Consider the following 26,739-nt stretch of genomic DNA (forward strand, 5'->3'; position numbering starts at 1 on the left):
TTGTATAAAAACATAAAATTGTATTTTAAATAACTTCTAGTGTTTTAAATGTTGTGTTTTATAATTTTTTTGACAGCAAGGATATTAAGAGGATGGAAAAAAATTGGAATTTTAGGAAAGGAACTGGCATGGCTTTGAATTATACCGAACTATGAACTACCCCAGCATTTTCCTGCAATGATTTCAAGAAACCATGGGAAACTAAAATCAGGATGGCAGCATCAGTATTCAAACCCAGGTATTATTATATAAAAAAAAACTAGAAAACTAATTTGGTACTAGCCAATTATTAACTTGTATGATACAACCCAGCAATGTTAGTTGTCCAATTATTGCATTTTAAATGTCAAATTTTTTAACACTGTCATTAACACTGAAAACAATTTGCTATTGCCTACGAGCATGTGACGTGAAACAATCTAACTTGTGTGCTAAGCAAATTACTCATGCAATTGTTCCCTGTGCAAATGTATCACACACCAATCAATCTATTGCAGGACTGGATCGGCATGGCCACCTGACAATGGGAAATGGATATGCCACTTCATCACAACCAGAGATGTTAGGTGAAGAGCTACTACGAGAGAATGAGGCGACCCATCACAGCATTGTTGCCACCCATTCAGCCAACTTATGGTCGACAAAACAGAGAACCCCACCTTGGGAGTACTGCAAATAGCCTATTCAGTCTAGGATCACGGGTAATTTGAGTTTTATGGGGGAGTGTCCCAGAGATATGATGGAACTTTGTGCTAAGCAGTCATCATTTTAGTTTGGTCCACAGAAATGAATCAGCTTTAAGCTCGAAACAAAGTCCAGTGTCTTCCCGACTTTCCACCTCTGTCCGTAAGAACCGGTTAGACACGGTGGCAAGGACAGTAGTGCATCAGGGTGGCCACTCTATATGGAATTCTAAATTCCTGGTTATTTCCAGGTTATAAAGGCTCTTGAATTTAAAAATAACTAAGGCATGTCACTTATGTAGCTGTATTTCAAATGTTACTCTACTGTTATACTTCCATTTTCTATTTTGTACACATCTCTATGAAGTAGGCTAATACTTGTTCTTCATGATACGCAAGTCTCCAAGGTATACATATCTCTTTGGCATTATGCAATCATTAAGTCAATGATGAGCATAACTATACATACGATTCGGTAAAGACGACAAAAATAATTATTTTGAATATAAAAACAATTCAACATTTTTTGTCGCTTATTTTCATCATAAATTCTTTCGGATTAGAGAACTGTTGTTTGAATTTATGATTATCATCGATAAAAAATCTTAACTGATTGAACTTTTCACTAACTCGGTGAGCTAAAAATTTAACTACAAGCATTTATATATAAGAAAATGTAAATTAAAAAAAAATATTTTTTTTTTGACAATTAAGTACACAAATTACTTGTAATTCAAACATGTATGCATTATTATAATAAGAGACAGAAACAATCTGGAAAAATCATGACCTTCGGTACATTACGTCAGGTGCCAGAAAAACTGCGAGCTCCATGCAAACTGCCAACTAATAATCACTACTCACTTCATACAACGAGGCCAGCGACTCCAGGGTCCGGGCTCTGCGTGAACTGTACCTGATAGAGCTTGCACGATCAAACTGCATGCAACACAAACACGATACATTAACACAACAACTACGGGTATACGTTACTAGATACACAAACTTTACACAATCTACACTTTTTTTTTTAATTATTAAATTGCTACAACTGGCAAACATTAATTATTATTGAAACAATGCTCCTACTATTCACCTATGGTCAATGTCTGTTAAAATCAATTACTAAAAAATTTATTGGCTGTAAAAAATTTAATAAAATGTAAAATACCAACACAACATGCTTTGTGAAGAGGAATGTATGGTATCAGACGGACTTTCCATAGCTTACATTAAAATATACACAATCAAATAATACTTTAATGTAAAAAAAAACTTTACAGGACATCAGAAACTAGTACACTCATATAAATAAATAAATAAACTGCAATAACACATATCAGAATTTGGCACACAATTAGCATGCAAACAATACCTATATTAAAAAAAAAAGCATTAGCAGCATAAAAGTTAACAGAATTGGTATTGTACCACTAAATAAATTATTTTACAAAATTAGGTAATGGTTCACTATGGCTTTCTATTTTCTGTACAGGAATAATCTTACCGTACTGTTCCAGGAACACTTGTTATGGACAAGTCCGATTTTCAAAACATTACGTCCATAGTTTACCACAGTTCAGCTATCCTAACTACTATTAATTTATATATCAATCCTATTTTTGATCCCTGAAACTATCAAAGAGTACACTCCAATATGGCAAACTACTTTATTGGAAGATAATTATCAATACTGCAGTTTACTCTATCTATTAACACCGAGTACACAAGGCACTTACAAAAAAAAAGATGATTTAACTAGGTTTATTCAATATTAATTTTCCATATATTATACAGTACTGAATGCTTAAAAAAATCATACAAGAGAATAAAACAAAACCATGTCATTCAACATCACAAATTTAAATAAATAAAAAATTAAAAAGTTGCATACAAACTGGATTGATTTTCAGGGAAACATGCACTACAATCACGAGTTATTAAAATCTGTATCCTACTCTAATACAGTAGAATCTCAGTACTAAGTACTTACAGGGACCTCACGTTTTTGTACTTAGTACTGAAAGTACTTAGTACTGAAACATACATACATATCATCTTTACAAAGAGAAAAAAAAAATATTAAAAAAATAGCGACATTATAAGATACATTATTTTTTGGCCAACATCTGACTTCAGTTAAACATTGGTGTGTATGTATAACTTAAGTTTAGTTATTTTTAAAAAAAAATCTGTTATTTCAGTTTGTTTTTGAGCTTGAATGATGCTCTGTTGAACAAAATGTTCTATCTCATAGAAAGATTTCCTGATCCCTTCTGGAATCTTTTCGTGTTTAGAGATAAATTTGTTCAGTTTCTCTAAGCTCTGAATAGCTTCTGTAGCTGTCACAGGCGGCTCCTCAGTGTCAGAATCATCATCTGATTCGACTTTTGATGACTGTGATTGAATGACTTCACTAACGATGTCACTGTCAGTCAACACTGGTGTTGTTTCTGTTTCATTATCCACAGACACATAGTCTGTGAATTAAACAGCATCACACTGCATGGAGGTTGACACTTCTTGCCATACTTCAGGGTCAATGTCATTGCTTTCGCATGTTTGTGCTGCAGTATGGCTTGCATCCTGGTCTGATGAAGTTGCAGTGAGCTCGTCAGTGTTACAGTTAACAATGCCAGACTTTCTCCAGCAGTTGGCAATAGTTTCTGGCTGAACATTCCACCATCCACCAGTAATCATCTCAATTGCCTGAAGAACATTGATGTTGGTGGGCACTTTCAACCTAATGTTGATGAGCAACCTCTCAACAAGATGTTTTCGAAAATGCACTTTAGCATTCTGAATAATGCCTTGGTCAAGGGGCTGTAAGTAACTGAGATGTGCAGTTAGGTGGCAGAAACATCAGTTTGATTTTTTACAGTCTAAGATCAACAGTGTGTGCTGCGCAGTTGTCTACCAACAAAAGAATTTTTCTTCCCTCTTTCTTCATGTCCTTATCGGTTTTCATGAGCCAGTTTGAGAACAGTTCTCTTGTCATCCATGCACGGGTGTTGCTTGCATAATCAGCAGGAAGCCAAGAAACTCCCTTGAAACACCTGGGAGACTTGTGTTTACCAATGATTAATGGCCTCAATTTTTTTGTTCCTGTGGCGTTGCAAAAAAACAACACAGACAACGTTTCATTTGCTTTTTTCCCTCCAGTGCATTTTTCACCCCTATATGCCATTGTCCTGTTCGGCAAAAGCTTGTAAAAAATGCAGTTTCATCAGCATTGAAAATATTGTCTACTGAGTATGATTTAAAAATACTCTCCGACTTTACTTCCTTCCACTGGTTTGCTGCCTCTGAGTCTGCATCTTTGTCCTCCCCACAAACAACCTTCCATGATATACCACGTCGTTCCCGGAACCGGTGCAACCACCCCGAACTGGTTTGGAAGTCTTGAATCTCCATAAGCAATGCAAACTGTTTTGCTTTAGCTTGCAACATTGGGCCAGTTACAGGAACATTATTTGATCGTACTTCCCTCAACCATTTGTTCAAGGCATCTTCCAAACCTTGATGATCGCCGGAACGAAGCCTTTTGCGGTCACAACCAAACAAAGATTCTTCATACATCTTTTCAATATTTGCCCGGTCTTTTACAATAGTACTAACAGTCGTCGCCGCAATGCCATATGTCTTCGCAACTGCGACTTGCTTTTTCCCCTTGTCTAGTTCCCTTAATATTTCCACTTTTTCCTTAAGCGTTTATTGCTTTCGTTTCTTTTTATCTCCAGAGTCACTCATTTTGTAGCACAAATACAATGCAGTGTCTAAATAACGTAACCTGAAAATAAACTCAACAATAACAATAAACAATCCCGGCACAGACGTCAAACAGTATATTAGCGTAGCGTAACACTTTTGTCTAAATAATTAATACTTCTCTCAAACTTCCGTGTTTCGATGTATCGAATGGTGTTGTGTTGCTCACGTCGCATACTACGTATGGTTTAATCTATGGTAGTGCGCGCAACTGTTTGTTAACTTTGTTTTGAGGGTTTAGAGGTTATAAAATACGTCGCGGTGGTATTTGTTAATGTTTGTTCTACAACATTAATCATTTAGCTGGAAATTTATTTACCAGTTTAAGTAAATTTTGGTGTAGTAATGCCACGCTACTAGTAGAATTTATACGTTATAGTGAAAATATGATACTTTAAACTGAAACAGTTTTGCATGGTGAAGATACGATTTTTGGCGGGGACTTAAAAAAAATACGTTAAATTGAAATATACGTTATAATGAGGTACGTTGTACCGGTATTCTACTGTATTTCTGGCAATAATTGAAAAGGAATTCTCTTCTTAAAAGTACTAGGAAGTACGTACTAGGAAGAATGTTTGGCCATACTTACAGTTAGGTTCCTACTGGACCCGAGGCCGCGACCAATACCGTAGAGATGCTTCAACTGTTCCATGCCTGGAGCGGCTATGAATATTACATAAGGCATGAACTCTGACGAGTTGTGCAAAATCTTCAGGGCCTGAAAGGGGAAATTTTATTACTAAGCACAAATTAAATATAATTTTTTAATATATGCTAGCAGAACCAGAACCAGAAAACTACCACAAAAATAACAGATATAGTACTTACCTCGTTACTCAATGATTTAAATAAAAAAAAAAAAAAAAAAAAAAAAAGTTTTCGCAGGCAACCTTTATGTGCGTACGAAATTCATATTTGTAGTTCAACATAAAAATTCTGTGATTTTTGGATGTATCTTTCTTGTTATCAAACAATAATTTTAAAACTATGGTTGTAGGAAAGTTTAAAAGCTTATTTCAATTACATATTTGATAACAAATATTGTTAATCAAATTTTACTCCAACATAATTTTTGTAAAAAAATTTCATTACAAAAAAATTGTTTATTTGAGCGTGACCAATTAAACAGAGTGACCAACATAAAAGTCTCAAAATACTTTAACAAGCTGGTTATTACAACCGAAATGTGACAACATTGTTAAAAATATATGTACAAATTTAATCAAAGTTCTCTATACATATTAAAATTATAGACTTTTCAAGTGAACCAGGAAATTGTTATTCTGGGTTACCTAGCTGGGCAAACTTGGAATGTACCAGTACATAGTAACATTAAGTAGAAATCAGAACCATTCTCTAGCTGGGCAAACTTGGAATGTACCATTACATAGAAACATTAAGTAGAAATAAGAACCATTCTTTACCGCAAACAAGCTACACTAGAGTCCCCCGCTAACCTGGACCCTGTACTATCATAAAATTTAGTATTTCAATCACAAAGATGTTTTGTTAATCCTGCTTCATTCCATAGGTTAAAAACTTAAGTCTTCATATACAGTAGTATTAAAACTAAAAGTTGTATTTATCAGGGGCATATGCAGGAAAAATAGGGAAAATCCTAAGAAATCTTAAAAAAAAAAATCCATCATTCCCACCAAAAAAAAAAGGTAATATAAAATAAAAACAAACAGCAGGGAAATGTAATTCTGAGTAAGCTCCTGGTATTTATGAAATAAATAACATTGATGATGTTTATATTTTCACACACATAAATATTGTATTACGTGCACTTTTAAGGCAAATTCCGTTTATTCCAGACTTTCGGTCATCCAGACAGGGTCCGGCCCATCTAGTCCGGGTTAGCGGGACTCCACCGTGTCCAGAGCTGAATGAACACTTACGGCCGGACTGCAGTCCAAGACGCACATCTTCCCTTGCCTGATGACTTCTCGGATGGAATCCAACTTGGTGCCGTACAGGTGGCCATTGTGCTCTCCACTTTCCAAGAACTTGCTCTGTCGTATTTCTTCCTTCATCGTCTCGACATCAGTGAACCAGTAACCACGACCGTTCTCTTCCAGCACTCTCGGGGGACGTGACGTAACTGAACCACAAACAGAGAGCATTTCACTTTATTGAATGGATAGTGAAATACTATCATTACTACAACAAAATAAACATTCACACTCAATTTTCACTTACCTACTTCAAGAAACAAAAAACTCTGAACATACATTGTCATACAAAACTACCAGTAATATTCTATGTGAAATAATGTTAACAGGAACTGGGGCTATGTGAACGTACAGCTGTGTTATTTAACACATTACATAAAAAAATATTGTAAATTTCATCTTCATGTACTCTTTCACGCTGCTTTTTAAAATACTTATGTTTACCAAAATAAGATTTCTTTTTTTTTTATCCCTCAGCTTTGTCCCCTCCTAAACGTGAAATAAATGGTACTATCTTCAGAACACTGAACCAAATAGTGAGCAAATAAGTATTTTGACTAAAAACCACAACCCAACAGTGTTTGACCGATAGCCATTTTCTGAAGAGACTGCAGCAGTAATCAAACAGTGGGAACTAAAAAATTTTTACAATGATGTACAACCATAACTATGGCTTCACCTTGCATCTTCGAAGTGATTTCAGGAAACCCAATTAAACCATTATCAGGATGGCCAAGCCGAAGGATGCAGTCAGGGAATAAGTGGAGCAGAGGTGAAATTTGTACCGCAGGGCTGTCGTAACTGCAAATAATTTTGTTGGGACTCTCTCACCATTCCATAAAGTACAGTTTTTCAAACTCCACAATAAAAAAAAATAAAAATTCTGTTAAGACTTAAAAGTTACCGTGGTAATAACTGTCAATTTGATCTGGGGGAAAAAATGCACAACTTGTAAGGTTTTATTAGCAATAGAATTGTAATTTCTGTTCTACTATCGGGGTAAACATGAGCATAAAATATTATTTCAGAACTCAACGGGGGGTCCTCTTCAGTACTTGGGCCTTGGGGATTTCGCCTGCCACCCTCCCTTTACAACAGCCCTGGGTACCACTGTTTCAAATGCAAGAACGTTTCGCCATGCGCCTCCACGGGCAGTCAACTCACACGGTATGACACCCCCAAACCTCTCCGTGTCGCTGTTGATGATGCGGTTCTTGAGCGTCCGGCGGCCGACGCCTTGCGACCCAATCAGCACCAGTGTCCGCCTCTTGAAGGGGGGCATGCGGGTCACCTCCTCATACAGCAGCAGCTCGGCCTTGTCGAACTCCAGGTTCTCTCTGGTTCGGTAGATGGTCTTCCGCTTCTTCTTGGATATCTGCGCGAACATTTACACAAATACACTATTTCAGCTTTTACGGACGATATTCCAAGACGTTTGAGTAAGGTAGCGAATATGCACTGCCTTGTTGGGCAATTGCCGTACCCTAACTCTCGGGTCATATTCCAAAACGTGTCCTAACTGAACCCATGTAAGGTATCAGATCGGCAGCTGTTTTAATAAAAGAGGACTTGTGCGAGGCTATAAACAGTTGTACTTCGTGGAATCCATCGTAATTTTAGCTTATTTTTTAAAACTATGGAATTATAATGTGAAATAAAATATTTAATTTTGGTTGTACAAGAATAAACGATGAATTTTTGGCCATATTTATGTTTGCTGTTTTTTAAGATATTAGGGGGGGAAATTGTAATCGTAAAAGTTCCGTTGAAGTTCATTAAAAAGGAAAAAAAAATATATATATATAGTTATGGATCAGATCGGCAACAGATAGGACACCAAAAATCAGTGCCCTAAAAATAAGGGACTGGCCGTGTCCTATCGTGCACTTGGAATATGGTTCGGGTACAGTTATTGCATATTCAACACCTAAACCCTTATTTTTGTGTCTTGGAATACGGCCCTTAGTGATTTTTCATAAGTGTGTTGGTTTAGTTATCACTCACTTAAAACCAAAAATTACAAGCCATTATCATTGCAGAAAAAATTTTAAAGAGCTCATAATGGAAAGTACTATACTAAGTATTTTTTTTGTCCCCACAAGAGTGTTCGTAAAACCAGCAGTCAGAACATAATTGCTCAGTGTGCATTGCATTGGTCCTTTAAATAAAAGGTAAAGTTGTTATTTTTATCTTATAAATTCTATCAATGTGTATATGTTAATTTACAGATATATTATGCATATACATTTTACACAAAATATTACACAATGATAAACCCACCGACTGTAAATAGTAAAAATCAAACAACTGTAACAGGACACCTGAACCCCATTTAGCAAAATTGCTACCACAATAAAATATTTTGATACTTAATACTTTGACAATGTGTTCGTGGTTGAAAATTCTTAACTCTGCAAATTTTAAACCTGAATATATTCAAAGTAAGGCCCCTCATACTTAAAATAGGGAGTTTTTATCAAATAAATACTGTATGCATCATGTTCCTACCCTAGTTCCACAGATGCTAATCTTGTGCACGTAATCAGCTTCAGGTTTGACGAAAGCCTTCCGCCGCTCTTCCAGTTCCAGCGACGGGATCAGCCCTGCAGGGCCGTTCAATCCAACTTTCGAGGCCTGCCACCAATTTGGATCTTTCTGGTTCATTATCTGAAAATAGACATTGCAGACCCAAATCAGGTTGAGAACACATTAAAGAAATTCAAATCAAGTCACGTAGTTTAGATGTACATGCAGGGAATTATAAGTAGTGATGTGCGAGTCTCGGCATCATCGAGAACGAGTCGAGACAGAAATTTTCTCGATCTCGTCTCAAGATAATTTTTTTGGCTCGGAATTTTCGAGAATTTTGTAAACAAGAAATAGGTTAGGTAATATAATATATTGAGGCAGCATTTTGCGTTGCGTGTTGAAATAATTAACATATCTTCAACGTAACGTAGATCGAATAAAATAAAATATACTTGTTACGATAGTATACACGATAAATTATTAAAAAGTTAAAAACAAACAACTTCCGTTCACAAGTCACTACATGAAACGGTAAACGTAAACAATGAATTGTGCTGTGGTTATCACATTAAATTACAGAAGAAAATGATTATTTTCCGTTAATAAAACCAACATTAAAGTTAAAAATAAATCATTTTCGGTATCAATATCAAGTATCAATGTAAAACGGTACGGTAAAAAATAAAAATATAAACATGACTGCAGAATTCTTCCGCGATTGCATTTTGTTTTATGGCCTTAGGTTATACATACGGCCAGCAGTATATAACAAGCAACATGATGTTTAAATTGCGGTCCGTATCGATAGTGACATATCGATAGTGGTGAATGTTCAGACTTTCATGATCAAGTACCGTCCATGGCTCAAGGAAACTTTATAGACTATGGAGTCAATAACGTATGTTTACATACGACAGTAGGCAAATAAACTGTTGAGTGTAAAGGTAAAGTTGTAATTGCAATTGCAATTGTGGATACTTGATAAAATTATTGAATAATTATGTATGTTTGTCAGATTATTGAGTTTTACTTTTTTGGATCATATTATCCTGTTAACTAAAGTACAGATTTCTCGATCTCGACTCGATTCTCGAGAATTTTTAAATTGCTTTCTCGATCTCGTCTCGAATTCAAAAAAGTCTTTCTCGCACATGCCTAATTATAAGTCAGATTAATAAGTCAAGTTGCACTTACTTGCAAAACATCTCCTTTTTTGAAAGGCAGCCCAATATCCTTGCATGGCAATAATGAGTCTTCTGCCGGATCGTAATCAAATAGGGCTCTCATGTAGCACTGAAACAATTATTGACCAGCAGATAGACATCACCATCATGAGTCAACAATGAAAACTCTAAAAATACACATTTCTTGACAGTCAATAAATAAAATGCAGTTTGTTCCCACAGTGAACTCTCATTACAATGTATCTCAAAGAACTCTCAGTTCTGCTACTCAATAAATATTAAGTACTTTCTTACTGAACTGTTACTGAACTTAAAACATATTTTATAGATTTCAAATTATAAACTTAGAGTGTGCTACTTTGTAATGATATTCTCCAGTACATGAATTATTCTGCCAAATAAATGTTGAAAAGTACCATGCATATGTTTAGATACTTTTCTCCAGTACATGAATTATTCTGCCAAATAAATGTTGAAAAGTACCATGCATATGTTTAGATACTTTACTTTAAAAACTATAAAATAAGCTGTATTAATCTTGCAGAGTTTAACTTCTTAAATTAATTCTTAAATTCTTAAATTAATTTAAAAGTTTTCATTTTTAAAATTGCCTTCACGCCTAAACTAACATCTCATTTCAAAGCTACTAAACCAAACCAAACGACTTACCAGTCCAGTCTCCAGCTGTGAACGATTCTCCTCGAAACTCGGTCCAATCTTCAATGTGACCGACTCTTTGGCTTTCGCGATCTCGACCTGAAGGTCCTCCGGAGTCGACACAGACACGTTGTTAACTTCGAGGATCACGTCGCCCACGTGGAGCAAACCTTGTCTGTCGATCATGCCTCCTTTCAGAATTCGAGCGATCATCAAGTTCCCAGACTCGTCCACCTGCACCGTCAAACCCTGAAAACAAGATACCGGTAATTAGCTATTCAGGTTTGTCTGCTCACTTTTGGCAGCAACAGTTAAAGGCAATCAATAAACCTTTCACATTGTTATTTAATTTTAATGGCTCCATGTTCTTTTTTGTAATTCTTTGATTTAATACTAATAAAAAAAATCTAATAGAAAATAGTAAAATATAACTGTGGCCAGATTAACAAATTTTTCACAACCTTGCAATTATTTTTTTAAAAAAATTTGTATAATGTACAAACATTTACTTTATGAACATTTTAAATGCAACCAAGACTCAATACAATACCACTAAGTACATAATGTACAATACTTTAAGAAATTTACTTTGTATTGTATTTTAATAATGTAAACTTTTTTTTTTTTACCTAAACTTGTATTTTTAAAGCATGTATTGTAGGTAATACATATGCAGTATTTTGTACAATTATTGAAAATTAAAAAAAAATATATTACTTTACTTTATAGTTTACCTGTGTTCATTACATTCCAAAAGGATTCAACAATTCAATGCCCATGTGTGAAGGCAATGCATTATTCATTTTAGTTGCAAACATTGACATTATATCATCCAAGGTTCTACACAGTATTTGAGCACAAAAATACTTCCCACCAGATAATCCCCACAAAATTAATTTAATTTAACCAAATGAAATATTAGCAGTCTTACTTATAAAAAAACTGGTAACCTCTCGTAAAATACAATCCACAGAAACAAATATTGAATAGGCAAACTCGAAGATACTTAAATATTTTGCAAAATCTAGGCCCATCATGAAAAAATTAGAGATAGGTTTGAAAATTTCATACAGAATGCTGTTAGAATATGCCCACTATTAATATAGGCCTACAAAAAAATTTTATTTTATTCTTTCTATGTACCATATTTTATTTAGGTTAGTAATATCTGGCATCTATACTCAATGTTTTAAAATGCTTGGCATTTTTTATGTGTAGAAATATTATCAAGCAATGTATAATGATTTTTATGAGAACTTTTTGCTTTAAAATATTTACTAACATTCAAAAGAGCAGAAATCTTTGTGTTACAAAATAAATAAATAAAAAAAGTCATGTAGATTATGTAGTAATAAATTAAGTTTAAAAGGCAGAAAACCAGTGCAGAGTCTTACCAGAGGTTCATTGGGACTCTTCCGAAGTCCCACCATCCTTATAGCGTCAGCTGCCATCCCATTGACTGGCACGTCAAACACTTGGCACTGAGCGTCCGTGTTGCTGGGCTCCGACTCGTAGCTCTTCTCCGCTATCGTGTCGTGGGATTCCAGGAGAGCCTGGGGCCAAATATTCACAGAGCCATGAGTTGAGAAAGACGCAAGTGCATGTTAGTCGATACTTATGCAACGCCTTTTTTTTTACCTTCAAGCATATGTAGAACGTGGATCGGAAAGAAAAGGCAAGTTCATCACAGCTTAATTGATGGGGCAACGTCCTGGTTTTAAATACCAGTCAAAGTTTAGGTATTCCACTTTTGTTTTAAAGTATTAAACACACCTGCATAAAATTTACATCTGATATCAACCACCTACAGTACAGTAACCCTCTTAAGAAAATCCCACATAGAAAATTTCCTTCATAATAAAGTTTAAAAAATGTATCACTGGAACTATAACTATATACGATTTTACCATTATAATTTAATTTCCTGTTAGTAAGTTTAAACTTCTAAATACTTTGATAAACTTCTTACTAGGGATTAACATGTTTACACCTTAGAATAATAGTATTTCCATAAATAAGAAAAACAAATTCAGTAAATAAGTGAAGGGGGGGGGGGGGGGGGGGGAGAAGTACTTTTCTCCCTTAAGCACAATCCTAAAAACAAATGACACCGAGTATATACACTTCTGCACAGCCAAGTCTATATGTTTCTAAAACCACAGTTATTTACAGAACATGTAACATGCCTTTTTGTTTTAAGACCCGGCTTTATTATTTGGAGGACAAGTTGAAGAAACAGTTTACATGTAACTTGAACCCAAAACTTACAAATAAAAATTTCACAAAAACAACCAATGCCTTACTCAGGATTCAAACCCAGTACACGGTGCACCACAAAGTTGGTTGGCTGGTGTTCCAACTACCTCACAGACCTCAGCAAAACAAGTGTTTTGGAATAAGGAAGCCACTGCTAGTTCTTGAGGATTATGCTCCGCCATCTTGAATTTTTCTATCTTTTTGCTGTAACTCTAATTTCGAAAACATTTAACCCAATTTTTGTCATATTAAGACATAAATTTTATTTCCCAGACCTTCTTTACCTTGTTGCAACTACATAGTTACTAACAGGCTCTAGTCTGGAAGCACCACAAGGAAAAAAATGATCACTACAGCTACCGTTATAATCACACCAATTCACAAATACTGACTTTAACAATGAGCCAAAGCTAAGTCCTATGACATAACAAACCAAAACATTTAGCACCGAAGCTTTTCTGCAAACAGTATCAGAATATTTGAAATTGCAAGAACGAGAGGCCTAATCCTCCTTAAAATCGGTACCTTGGTGATAAAATAAATTACCTATAGTTTAAAAAAACAACTAAAAAAAGAAACCGCTTCTCACCCCCACCCTTTTACCCGGGCACATTTTATACCATAACCCGATCTTTTGGCATCAAGTTTTAAAATTTTCAAAATTTTGGGTTTATAAACCCCGCCCCTCCCCCAGGGTAGCGAATTCTCACCATGCCCCAACATCGTGGATACACAAAAAGCCTGGTTATTACCCAAAGCTCGAAATTAGTGGTCGTTTGACCCTAAGGTATCAAAATAAAGTATTGTCAGAGGTTCTTTATATGTATGCAAAATTTCAACACATTCGGAAGTTGAAAAGTGGGTAACAATTGATGGAAAGATTTTATTACTTACAGGTGAAGCTAATAAAAGCGTGGTAAAAAGGATAATACTAAGAAAGGCCTTTAATGTGGCACGTTCAGGACTATGGCCATGCCGGATTAGCGATTTCGCTGAACCATTGAACATTTTACAGTTTTAACAAGAATAAAAAGTGTGAAATGTAAAATGTAACCCACTAGAAAGCAGGAAACATATCTCTGAAATGAAAACTGTCAGTAATGATAAACTCTGAGCAAACTGCCTTGGCAGCCAAGGTCAACAGCCAGAATCTACCCGAAAAATGTTTACACGAGTGGCTCGATTGGTGCAGATTACAGAATATGCCAAACCACAGAATGCTAGAATAAAGACCTTTCACTTGTATTAATTTGGAAAAGGAACCATTTTGAAAAATAATAACACCAAATTATGTGGCTGTGATGGAAGAGTAAAATTTTATTTGCAAGGATTTGTGAAAATATCTCTGAACCAAGAAAAGTGAATTTTTGTAATTGTTTCTGATTGCATAACTTCATCAGGTTACTCCTATCAAAATAGCTAGTCCTACATCTGTTTAAACAATTAAAATATAAGGAAAAATAATTTCTTATTTCAAAGCCTTCTTGATCGAAAAAAAAAATGATTTGCAGGACGTCAGAAGTGTCCAGGATCAGAAGTCATCTGTATACAACAAACCTTAACGTGAGGACTTCTCAGGAGACTGGCCAGCTCGTGGGCATCCTTGCTACGGGCCTGCTGACACGCGCCGCTGACTTCATCCACGAGGTCCAGGTTCCCCGTCGCCAGCGGTTGGGCCGACACCACCGAGTCTTCCAGGCGATCCTGGACCTTGCCGCACAACACAGCTGTTAGCAGTCGCTGTCCTGGGCCTCCCCATACAGTGCATTACTACTAGCTACAGTCACTGTCCTTCCCATGAAACATTACCTATCTTATCACAATGTTGGATCCTCCAAATTAGCTATCCTATCATCCCCTACAGCACATTTCTTACTAGCTACCATTCTTGATATTCCTGTAAAACATTATTTATCTTATCACAATGTCGCAGCCTCCCATACAACACATTACTTACCAGGTACAGGGGCATAACCAGGGGGGGGGGGGGTAGGGGTTCTAACCCCCCCCCCCTCCTTGCGTCCATTTTATTTCATATCTGAAAGCAGGTTAGCTAAAAGCCTGGGTGTCTTGCTGCTATCATCGGCCACTGCACTGGAGGGGAAGAGTAAGCGAGCCCTACCGATTCTCCTTCCCTTCCCCTACCCCTGTCGCGAGCAGGAGCTATAAGGTTGTGACGCCGTGACGGGTCCCAAGCTTTCAAATATCTTACACCTATTGTATTTAACCAGCACGGTAATTATAAGCAGGTGGTGACTGGGTAATTCTTCAAGCTAAAGCTAATTGTTTCCAGGAATAGGCCCTTTCTGCCGATACCCCACCATTTTTATTCCTTTTTTTTTGTATTGTCGAGCTTCGAGCATGATTTATGATTTTGAGTGGACGTGTAAAAGGAATTGGATTGATTAAAATATCTTTAATTAATTTCTTACTTCATCACAGACATTTTTTTTAATTAAAAAATTAAAAATATTTTTTATTAAAAAATTCATAATATTTTTACCATTACAATATTTTAAGTTAAGTACTGAAAACTGCTCAAATAGCACTATTTTACACCTTAAATTCCAAATTATTCCGGGGAGGACCCCCCGACCCACCGCTTTAATAGGGAGGGGGGGGGGGGGAGGAACCATGCTTCTTAACACCCCCCCCCCCCCCCCCCCCCCCCCCATACACAAATCCTGGCTACGCTACTGACCAGGTACCATCTTCAATATTCCAATAGAATATTATATGGTCGTGATGTTGTACCTACTTAACTTACTAGCGACTACAGTCCTCTTGTTTTGTCCGTAAACCCTTATTTACTCACAATGTTGGCCCTTCACATACATTATTTATTCAAGATGCTGCATCCTCATACAACTCTTTTTTTTTACAGCCATGATTTTATATTCTTTCATGTAACGTATTACTCAATGTTGGAAACAGTAAATCATTTCAGGGAGAGAAAGGGAGGATCACAAAAATTGAAAAATATTATAACTTGAACACATGTGTTCAAAGAACCAATGTGAGTGTTTCAGTACTCGCCCGTGATGTGTGAACATCTAACATCGGTAACGAGCAAATTCATGTGTTTTCATATGGTTCATGTTGCAAATAAACTTTTTGACAAGGAATTTTATAACAGTACTACCCATTTTGTTAAATTCATTAAGAACAGTTAATACTTTAAAAATTTCTCACACATTAGAAGTTACACTTCTATGGCATTACTAAAATATTAACCGGAAACATTTGAAAACACATATCATAAAACTAAGTACCTATGTCTTTGTATTTTTGTTTTTGTTAAACAACTCAAAATCAGCCTGAAAAATACTTCCTATGAACAAACAACCTTATAGAACTGATTCAAAATTATTATTATAATATTATAATGTTATTAAAAGGATATAAAAAATTCCAGTGACAAGATTTCAACCACATCCTTTGAGATCAACACGCGCACACTCTAATGCTATGCTACTAAGTCTATTGGGAATTAAGTAGAAAATGTATTATAATCATTGTAATGCTAGATTTCTTATATATTTTAAAATGTAAAATTACTTTTTACTATGACTATTTTAGTTTACCAAATATATTCCAGGATAGTTTCACTACCATATGGTTACATTTGGCACACCAATATGTTCAGTATGTCCCCTAATATTTACAAAAGTGACTATATACGGGTTTATGTTGCTAGACGTGGGTCCACCATCTTTGTAACACATTTCCGTTCATTGAATTCCGTTCCATTTTCATAAAATTACTCCTACCAAATGCAGTATACAGAGAGCTAAGAAAATGCAGTATACAGAGAGCTAAGATATTTGCACATCAAAAACTTACATTAATGGTCTTGACACTAAGATACTGACTGACATATGGCCTACAGAAGTAGCCTTATGTGATGCAGCTTCTACCAACTTTGTGCATTTAAAAAAAAAAACAAAGATTTGCTGTTGGAATTCAGTTTTTATTCTATTAATGATTTTATGGAAGCAAAACTATGCTAAAAATGTATTATTAGGTATTATTATGATATGATGTACATTATTTGCTTTTTACTATTATTTTTGTTTATGTGTATATGACTGTACTTAAATGTGTATTCATAATGTTTAATATTCTTGACGAGTCCTATACTACATGTACAATATAATTGTATATTTTGTAGTCGACTTGGACAATAAAACTATTATACTACTATAGTATACTACACTGTTGAGATTGCAGGTGTTGTAACAGTTCATCTTGCATTACCCAATATAACATACTGCCTTCACTGATATTTCACAAAATTGTTCCACAACTTCAGTGGAAGGGGGGGGGGGGGGGGATATATCACCCCCTTTTCCTCCTCCATCCACCTCTGATATTATTTACTCACAATGTTGAACATTTGTATTTAATGCATTATTTAGCTATGCCTTTTCAAAAAACACATTATTTACTACCAGCCATAATCCAATGTTTTCCCATGGAACATATCTCTTACTAGTCATAATCATAGGTCTTTACATAAAATTACATTACTAACAAGCTCCAATTATGTAACATTTCTCACTAGTCACAATCATCTGCCCAGTTTACATACTATACATTATTTACATGAAGAAATAGATCAAAGTTTGGTTGGTTGATTGTTAAATTAACAATTTAGAAGGCCTTTCCCATGCAGTTGCAAAACATTACATAAAATAAGTCAGAGGTTAACATTGGAATATTTATAAATTCATGGTCTTAAATACTGAACTTGGTAATTGTTCGTTAGTGCATAGGTATTCAGGTTATATGAAAGTTTAATTATTCATATTTTCTAAAACAATATATTTTGGATATGGTACATTTTTACATCCGAAACACATTTAACTGCTTACTTTATTATAATATTTTATGTTAAAATACAATTGAATATGTTACACGTAAAAATTTCTCCTGGAAACACAGTTCCCCAAAGTTTTATGCATATTTTCAAAATCAAATACATTTTGGTAATTACACAGCTTTGCATCACAAAAACAACCAATTCCTTTATTTTATTTTAAAATAAAACTGTATACGCAATAAGGAACAATTACCCACAAATATACCCTTCGCTGCACCAGTTGTTGACGAGGTCTTTACAAAATTGTAACAACAAACAACAAGATTCAGGGGCATTGATGAAGGCACTGGCCAAGGTCCACTGTAAGGAATCATCCCAGCATTTGCCTGGAACGATTACGGGAATTCACGTCAAACCGAAATCAGAATGTCCGACTTGGGACACAGGTCCATTAACTTACGACACCAATTTTGTTTGGATGCGGAATAGTTACCTAAATTATTTTACTGTAATTTCCTACTTTAAATAAGCTCTATAACCAAATCATTCTTCCATTAAGATTTTTATTAGGGACTTAGCCTTCGACCATAAATGTTTTGTAGTGTTTTGACATAGGGACGTGTGTAGAGTGTGAAAACCATGTTTTCCGATTTTATTTTCCCTTCTGTTCTAAAAAGCAGCGATGTCCGATAATTATCAAACCTTATTTGAAATAGTTTATTTTTAAAACTTTCTTAAAGAGGTCTACCAAACCCTACCTTTCTCTTGAGGCTTAGTCTATAAACCCCCGACCACTTGATAAGGCTCCTATATAAAATATTGGGGTCTACAAAAGTAAATAAGCAAGGACCCTACTTCAATTTTGATTGTAGAAGTCTCAAGGTACAGCCCTCACGAACAAAGGTGTTCGTGTCACAGTGGCGTAGCGTGCCATCTCAGCGCCTGGGGCGGGAGACCCATTTTGCCGCCCCCATTCTATAGGTGCTTAATTAAAATTAAATTTCACATGCAATGAGGTACCTTTTATTGAAGTTAAAATAGGATGAGCGGTTTTACAAGCGGATTCTACGGGCCTTATGAGCAGCGAAGTCAGAAATAACTTTGTCAAAATCAATATTAGCAGCCAATTCTTGTTCAATCGACAATATAGTCAAGTTTGATAGTCTAGCGGAGTTATGTTCTTATATATTTTTAATGCCTTTTTGGTAATTATATTTAATTTTCGGAGCTCCGAAGTATATGATCAAATTATAATTTTTCGGGGGAATTGTTAAAGTATTTTTTTAGTATTATTATATAGCTATTTTTTATAAGTAGTAATAGGTTATGTATTTTATGATGGATGCACCGATTTGTGATGAAACGATGTTATGATATATATATATATATATATATATATATATATATATATATATATATATATATATATATATTAAATGTTGTCATATAAATTTTGTGTCTTTTTAACTTGCTGCCTCCTCTCACTGTTCGCAACCTTATTAGTATTTTTTAAGCCTACTATTAGTTTGGGTTTTAATATTTTTTTGGGTTTACCTGCGCTCGCGGTACGGGGAAATATGAGTTTTACTGTGTCCCGGTTTGCGGAAGTTGTTTGGTTTGCCCTGGGTTAAGGTCAAACTTTACAGTACAATGCGTAGTACTAAATTCAATGAGTGCGAAAGAGAGGCATCGACACGGGCCGACGCGTGAAACAAAAGATTTTGTATGAGTAATGAACATAATAAGGAGTGCCGCTCAACTTGGCTCGCGCGCGCCGGGCGGCGCGGCGCGATGCGATGCGATGTTGCCGTTCCTATGTAAACAAACAAACGTTATAAAGAGCTCTGTCAGTGATTTCGCAGTTTTTCTTTTAAATAAATATTAAAAAATAGTTGGTGCGCAAAATTTTAGATAAAAATGGAACATTATAGTGTGTCTGACACATGTAATGAATGAATCATAGATCAGATCTCAACCCGCTTCACCGGCGACCCGCCCCCGCGGGCTGCCGCCCGGGGCGGGCCGCCCCCTCCGCCCCACCCACGCTACGCCACTGTCGTGTCATTTAATAAAGACCCTAAATATAAGTTTTCAAAAATTACATAATTAAAATATGTCGCTGGTAAATACAATTTCTACAGACACAAGATCTGAAATGCATTAACATAAAATTAAGAGAGCCAAAATATTGTGGTATTTCAAATTTATAAAACAAAGGGATGATCGGTAAAAGTTTTTTATCTTTTTTAAAAGCTATAAATTTATGTAGGATTGGGGATACGGTTAACCCAGGCTTAACTTAAGTGGTAATTGCTTTTAAGATTTAAAGATCTAATTACCACTGTCACAATAATGATGTGATAATTTAGTATCTATGGCACATGGTGTTATATATAAATTTAATTTAACAAACATTATATTTAATGTAAGACTTAAAAAATTTGCACATTTTTCCTTTGAAATTTCAAATTTCGAACAAATCGCATTTTCTACCAACTATAGCAATTAAAATAAATAATTATGCATAACTATAGTATGCTTATTGAGAAATATTTTTTACCGAGGTACACTAATCGCAATTTTACACCTTCAAAAAATCACGAGTTGCTTACGTCCGCATACCTAAAGAAATAACTTTCGGCCACTCCCACAGACGCTACACCCGTGTGTCAAAAGTAGGTTATCTGCACATTACAATCAGAAGTCACTGGGTTAAAACATACTGTATAAAAAGCTATATGAAAAGAATAATTAATACAGCAATAAAAGTAAAACGCACAGTTTAAAAACTTCCAAAACAATTACGTAAGGTTATAATGAGACCGAGGGAGAAATGTTACTGCACACAAACGAGGTTAAATAAATATCAAGGTTTCATAATATAGAAAAATAATATGCCAACCTTACTTTAGATAGTAATCATCGTAAGATTTAACTAGTCCATTCACAGACGCACCTTTGCGATTGTAGCAATGCTGACAAATGGCAAACGAAACACCTCAACAACTGTCAGCTTCAAACAGGTAGTCAACCGACAAGCGAAGCGTCAACGTAGGTTCAAGGATACAGAAACTCGCTTGTGACGCAGGATCTAGGGCCGCATTCGCAATCCGTTACGCCAGGTAAACAACATCCATCTCTTCAAATAGTTTAACCCACCAGAATAGAAATGGCAAGATAACAGCATTTCCAGATAATTTTTAAGTATTTTAATTGATTCCTCCAATTGTCTGAAATTTGAAATTTTTACCAACTGGAAGCAGCCAGCATATAAAAACATACGAAACGTCTGATTCGAGTTTAACAATCCCTTCTTTAAAATCTAAATAGTGTTGTCACGAAATTAAAATATGAACATATTATGTATACGTAGTCTGGCTGATCGTTTAATTTAGTGACCAATAGTCACTGGTTGGTAGTTCGAAAGTTCCGGGTTTGATTTATCACAAATAATGTTACAGTATTTCGCCCTTATACAATATTTTGTGCGTCTTAAAAGCTGTCTGAGGCCCGCTCAATTAGGGCTTTGCCCCTCCTTACGGGAGGGATTTTAGTTAAAATAAGAGGCAGTTAATAAGTATACTCTGAACTACGTATTCAGCTCACAATCAGTTTACCTCAGAGTAAAAATTAGTACCAAAATCTCGACAGCAACAACGACCACAAACGTATTGAACTTTTTTTTTTGGGGGGGGGGGGGGAGGGAAGGGGGTTAACTTGTTTTTCCCAGCAATAAAACACGACACAGTAGAGGGATATTGGGGAAGGAACCAACCATGGCTTACTGCAAGGAACCAACCCAGCATTTGCCTGGACCTGGAGTGATTTCGAAAGGTTTTCGGTGGCCGTGAAGATTCATATGTAGAGAGGGTCAATCTCCGTATTACTTTTACCCAAGTGGTCCGTAAAGTCGTCAAGTGTAAGCAGGACCGGTGCAAGGTAAATTGGCGCCCTAGGCGAAAAACCTTAATGCCCCCCCCCCCCCCCCCCCCCCCCCCCCCCCGCCGGACACCCAAAAAAATTTTCCTTGCCTCAAAATACATCACGTAAGCCTAAGATTTTGTCAACAATCAAATGTAAGCAGGCTTGTGTTTTTTTTTTTTTTTTTTTTTTTACTTATTACAAATCATAAACAGGTCACCGTGGACTTTAAATAATTACTTATATCAATACAAACATTCCAAACTGTTACAAATATCAATTTTCATCTAGTTTCAATAATCGTTAAACATATTATATCAGTTGTTATGTGTCGTGCTGCACCGCCCACAGCTACTTGGCGTCCTAGGCGGTTGCCTAGATCGCCTATATGGACGCGCCGGCCCTGAGTGTAAGCCCACTATAGACTCGGAAGACCAGTCACCTCAAGCCTCCACGCGTAACCGTGTGACATAAGGCTCTTTAAAACAATCAATATTGAAAGCCACATAAAACCGAAATCAGAAAGGCCGACCAGGAATTTGAATATTTTTAAATACAAGTCTGGTGTTTTATCACTTATAATTTTTTTATTGTTGTTTTGTAACTTGTCTCTTTTATGCCTCCTGTAGTGTTACGTGAAAAGTAGGTATAATTTAACACAATTTGTCACCCATGCTCTAACTGGGACTCGAACACAGAACCCCTCGCGTCCGTAGGCCGGCGCGCATCCGACCGTTTTCTCAGGTCGGCACTAAGGCGCAACCTCACTTTATATACACAATGAAAACTATAATAAAATATTATTCTGTTCGTGTGGCGAGGGTTGTGAGTTTGATCCCCACACCCCGGCATAACTCATTTTATGAGCACTCAGTCGGTGCTCAAAAGTCTTCGGAGCCCACAGTAATAATGGAGGTCCCGCCAATTTAAGCACGTGTGCAACTGTGCAACGTAAGGCCTTAAAATATAACATAAAAAATTATTTTGTTCAGAATCCTTTTTTCCTGGTAGGTACCATACATTTTAAAGCACTTAGCTTATAAATAAAAGAAAACGTACTTCGCCTCGGATTTCACCCAATAGGTCAGCGGAAGCAAACAAAATAAATAACGTGAAGCAAACACACTATTAATTCACGTATTTTGAAATATATGAACTTATATACCTATATTGAGAGTCATGCAAAATTAATAAAAAAAATAATATTCTCTTAATTCAATTGCTGCTAAACAGCAGCTAAAATAAAGTGTAGGTATTGATTTCTTTAGACATGCCTAACTGTCCGATGAACTTTCTATAACTAAAAGATGTTGCTTTAACATTTTAAAGTTGAATAAAAAATTGTGTGTATACATTCACAGTAAAAACTGAAACGCACACATACTGCTACAGGCTATTCTCAGTCCTGCCGCCATATGGTACGCTGAATTCCCGGTATTCTAACCCACTCATAATACTCGATCTCCTGTCAACGACAAACGCTATGGAAGGTCGGCTTATTAAAGGCAGCTGCCTTGAGTCAGGGCAACATGGTTGTGCGTGACCTGAAAATAGGAGAGAGGAGTGTTTTTTTTATGAGGACTGACTAATGTTGTGGACTATTGATTTTTTTTCCCCCTACGCTGACAAGTGCCCATCGCTGTGCCTGTGAGTCAGTTAAGTTTCTTCTCACTACACCGTCGTAGTTCAGAGTGACTTCCACGTTCGTAACACGTATTACGAGCGCTAGAGAAAAATGTACCGTTCGAGAAAAAATAAAAAAAAGCAAAAGATTTCGTATGTTTTCCCGAATCATTCTATGATGATAAATCTGATAAAACGTCAAATACAATGTACACATTCAGATTCTTTCCCGTCTACCCTTTGCTATACCTACTCGGTATTTATTCGCTCTTTAAAAACACGGGTATTTCAGCGCTCACCAGTGATGTGTAAACACATAACCTCGGTAACGAGTTAACTTTTCCCTTGAGGTTGTCATGTGCGCGCTCTACCGCTGTGCTAGTAAGCCTAGTGTGAATTTAGAAGGAGAATATCTTCTTAATATATATAAATCCAGTGTCCTGATGTTTGATTCCAGTGAACTCTTCACCAAGTCAACCGATTTCGACGAAAATTGGCATTTATGTGTAATTGTTTCCAACTTGAGAGATAGGATAGTTCTTATTTCGATTAATGGTCTTAATAATTTATAATTAACAATAAATAATAAATAACCGATCGCCATGGGTAAACAAAAAATCATAGGTCATAAACATACAAACAGTAATTGTGTGACATTTCTCTATGTCCAACACACTGTCATATACCGCTATCCAGTTTGCTTTAACTCGCAGACAATAAAGCTCCGTGTGTTTAGCCCGGGCAACGCCGGGTACTGCAGCTAGTGTATTATAATCACTGTAATGCCAGTTTTCTTAGGTATTTCAAAGCTTGTTTTTACATTTTACTATGACTATTTTAGTTTACCAAATGTATCCCAGGGTATTTTCACTATCAAAAAGTTTAATTTGGCACTCCATTGCGTTTGAAATGTCCCCTAATATTTACGAAAGTGATTATACATGGGTTTATGTTACTACACGAGGCTCCGCCATCTTTGCGACACATTTCCGTTCATATAATTCCGTTCCATTTTCACGAAATTACTCCTACCAAATGCCTTATACCGAGAGCTAAGTTGTTAACATCAAAAATAAATAAGCTACATATATTTCATGCTACACATCAGATAATATGGCTTGTTAACGCCTTCGTGGTGTAAAACCGTACACACCAAGCAACGGCCAAGATTGATTATTCCGTTAATACGTTTGGAAAAAGCACTTCAAACTGAAAACCAACTGTCCCTGAATTGTTTCTGAGTCAACTATAATAGTTTATGTTAGTCCCACGGCGGAACACTTTATTAGCATGGGCCCGGAAATATTTATAATAACTCATGTAATTTGATATGGCATGGTGTTACGTCAAACGGTTTTGAGTAGAGGCTTAACACGACTGGACCTTCAAACTTAGGGTGGGTTCCGAACCACTGGGATATACAGACTCAGCGCTCGTAAACCTGAGTCATACCTGAGTATGGTATCGCACCTGATACCTTCAATATGAGCTATCACGACCATAGAACAACCATATCACGACCACCAATTATGACACGTCCCCAATCTTTGGACAAAGATGATCAACTTCTGCTTATGGCTTCGCCATTTGCTTGCGATATGCCAATAGAACTGTCCCGTCCGAATGAGCTTACGTAAATAGTGGTGCATGCGTTTGTTTAGTTTTTGTATTCCGACAGACCCTTACTTTTCGCACGACAGTAACAATTGCAAGTATGTAGTTTGATGTCGAGCATACCATGATGGTATGAATCACGAATCATTAAACTCTTTCTGCTACGAGGCTTTGTGACCAACTGCGTGCGTTACGACATGTGTTTTGGACATAGGTGTGCCCAGACATTTCCATTAGGGGGGGCCCTGCTAAATTTTTAAATCAGAAGCTGAATTTAGAATGTTAAATAGCCTAAATACATTCACTCATTGACTTGTTTATATTTTTGTGCAGTATCAACGATATATGTTTACTAGTTAATATTTAAATCCGTATAATTTTAACAATCTTGAAATTTTTTTTTTTTCCATAGACAATGTTTAAAGGGTACTTACACATTTTTCCCCCTCGAATTTCCAATAGCTTGGTCCAGATATACCTTGAAATGAACTTCTTTTTAGTGAATACAAACACAGAAATTCAGACAACAGAACTTTAACAAACCTCTTAAAATATTTTTTTTTTGCTTGGCCATTTTAAGGGACCTCATGTTTTAAATAAACTAAGGCGGCTGTATTTCCAGAATGATAAAATGTTAAAAAAAAATATTGTTAATTAGCATGCTGCAACTCTGAAACACATTTTGAGTGTCACAGTGCCAGGAATATACGAATATTAATGAACGCATTAGAGAAAATGCCGATCTGAGTGATTACATTAAGGGGGGGGGGGGCATGGCCCACCTGGCCCCCCCTGTAGGCACGCCTATGGTTTTGGACGATTCCATCGGCGGCGTTGAACGTCGGGACCGCGTACTCGCCGCTGCGCAGCTCGCGTGCGCACTCTACCCAGACGTGACCGTGGCTTCCTCCTCGGCTGAGGGGTCGAGGTGATGGGAAGACGGAGCTAATACCTCCAAGGATGGGAAGAGACCGCCCATTGTTCCCCCCCGAGCACCGCGCCGGGACCGCGCTCCCAGAACGAGGGGCGGCGATCCCAAAAGAAGCTACCCTCTCCCCCCCTGCGACCCCTCGCGGTCGACCCGCGTGGGAAGGACTCCCGGCGACCTCCGCCAATTGACCTCATCGCGCTCGAGGTCGGTGTGATTATGAGTCGCCCGCCCTAATGCGATGGAGCTCGTTGGAGACGCGGATGTGAGTAAGCAGGGGTCAAGAGACGTCACTGGGACTTTTCGGCCGCGTCTGGGATTTGTCCGCACGCGCGGATGGTAGTTCCTGACAAAGACATACACGGACCAACCAACCACAGTTCCAAAACAGTAACGTGTTTTAAGTTCTCTGACTGATGTGTAACTTTATTTCAGGAAAAGTACTGAGGTTTGACGTTGGTTGAGAACAAAGAGAAGTCACAGAAGGAAAATAATTATTTTTAAAAAAATCTCAACTCTCGCTATTGTTTTCAGGACGCAAGCTTATGACCGGCGTAACATGTATCAATTGAATTACCTACATGCTTAATTCTATTCGGTGTCTTATAAAAGAAACTTCACAATGCTGTACCAGCATCATTGTTCCAACGCTGGTCCAGTCTAAAAAAAAAAACCGTAAACCTCACTTAATTGATACGATGGAAATAGTTTTTTTTTTTTTTTTCCAAAAATACGATACCTTGCAGTTAAATCCGCGAAGTAATATCAAAAGGGAGGGAATAAGATAAGATATCAA

General features: G+C 36.5%; 2 protein-coding genes across 3 annotated transcripts in view; one reads left to right on the forward strand and one right to left on the reverse strand.

The window, feature by feature from the left end:
* The window catches only part of LOC134537778 (ribonuclease P protein subunit p30), a 47,997-nt gene extending 41,136 nt beyond the window's left edge, over positions 1–6,861 (forward strand). The window contains exons 9-11 of the transcript XR_010076040.1: positions 77–238; positions 498–701; positions 6,272–6,861. The gene's annotated coding sequence lies outside the window, so the exon portion shown is untranslated. The remainder of the gene's footprint in view (positions 1–76; positions 239–497; positions 702–6,271) is intronic.
* The window catches only part of LOC134537776 (protein PALS2), a 73,722-nt gene that overhangs the window by 1,483 nt on the left and 45,500 nt on the right, over positions 1–26,739 (reverse strand). Inside the window, exons 3-11 of one of the 2 annotated variants that reach the window (XM_063378565.1) lie at positions 14,593–14,745; positions 12,174–12,332; positions 10,792–11,028; positions 10,133–10,231; positions 8,918–9,076; positions 7,574–7,784; positions 6,356–6,558; positions 5,044–5,172; positions 1,548–1,622 (exon numbers count right to left, since the gene is read on the reverse strand). In XM_063378565.1, coding sequence (XP_063234635.1) covers positions 1,548–1,622; positions 5,044–5,172; positions 6,356–6,558; positions 7,574–7,784; positions 8,918–9,076; positions 10,133–10,231; positions 10,792–11,028; positions 12,174–12,332; positions 14,593–14,745 — 1,425 coding nt within the window. The remainder of the gene's footprint in view (positions 1–1,547; positions 1,623–5,043; positions 5,173–6,355; positions 6,559–7,573; positions 7,785–8,917; positions 9,077–10,132; positions 10,232–10,791; positions 11,029–12,173; positions 12,333–14,592; positions 14,746–26,739) is intronic. The other variant, XM_063378566.1, reaches the window with a different exon arrangement.

This window comes from Bacillus rossius, chromosome 12, assembly GCF_032445375.1.
Source record: "Bacillus rossius redtenbacheri isolate Brsri chromosome 12, Brsri_v3, whole genome shotgun sequence".
NCBI classification, from domain to species: domain Eukaryota; kingdom Metazoa; phylum Arthropoda; class Insecta; order Phasmatodea; family Bacillidae; genus Bacillus; species Bacillus rossius.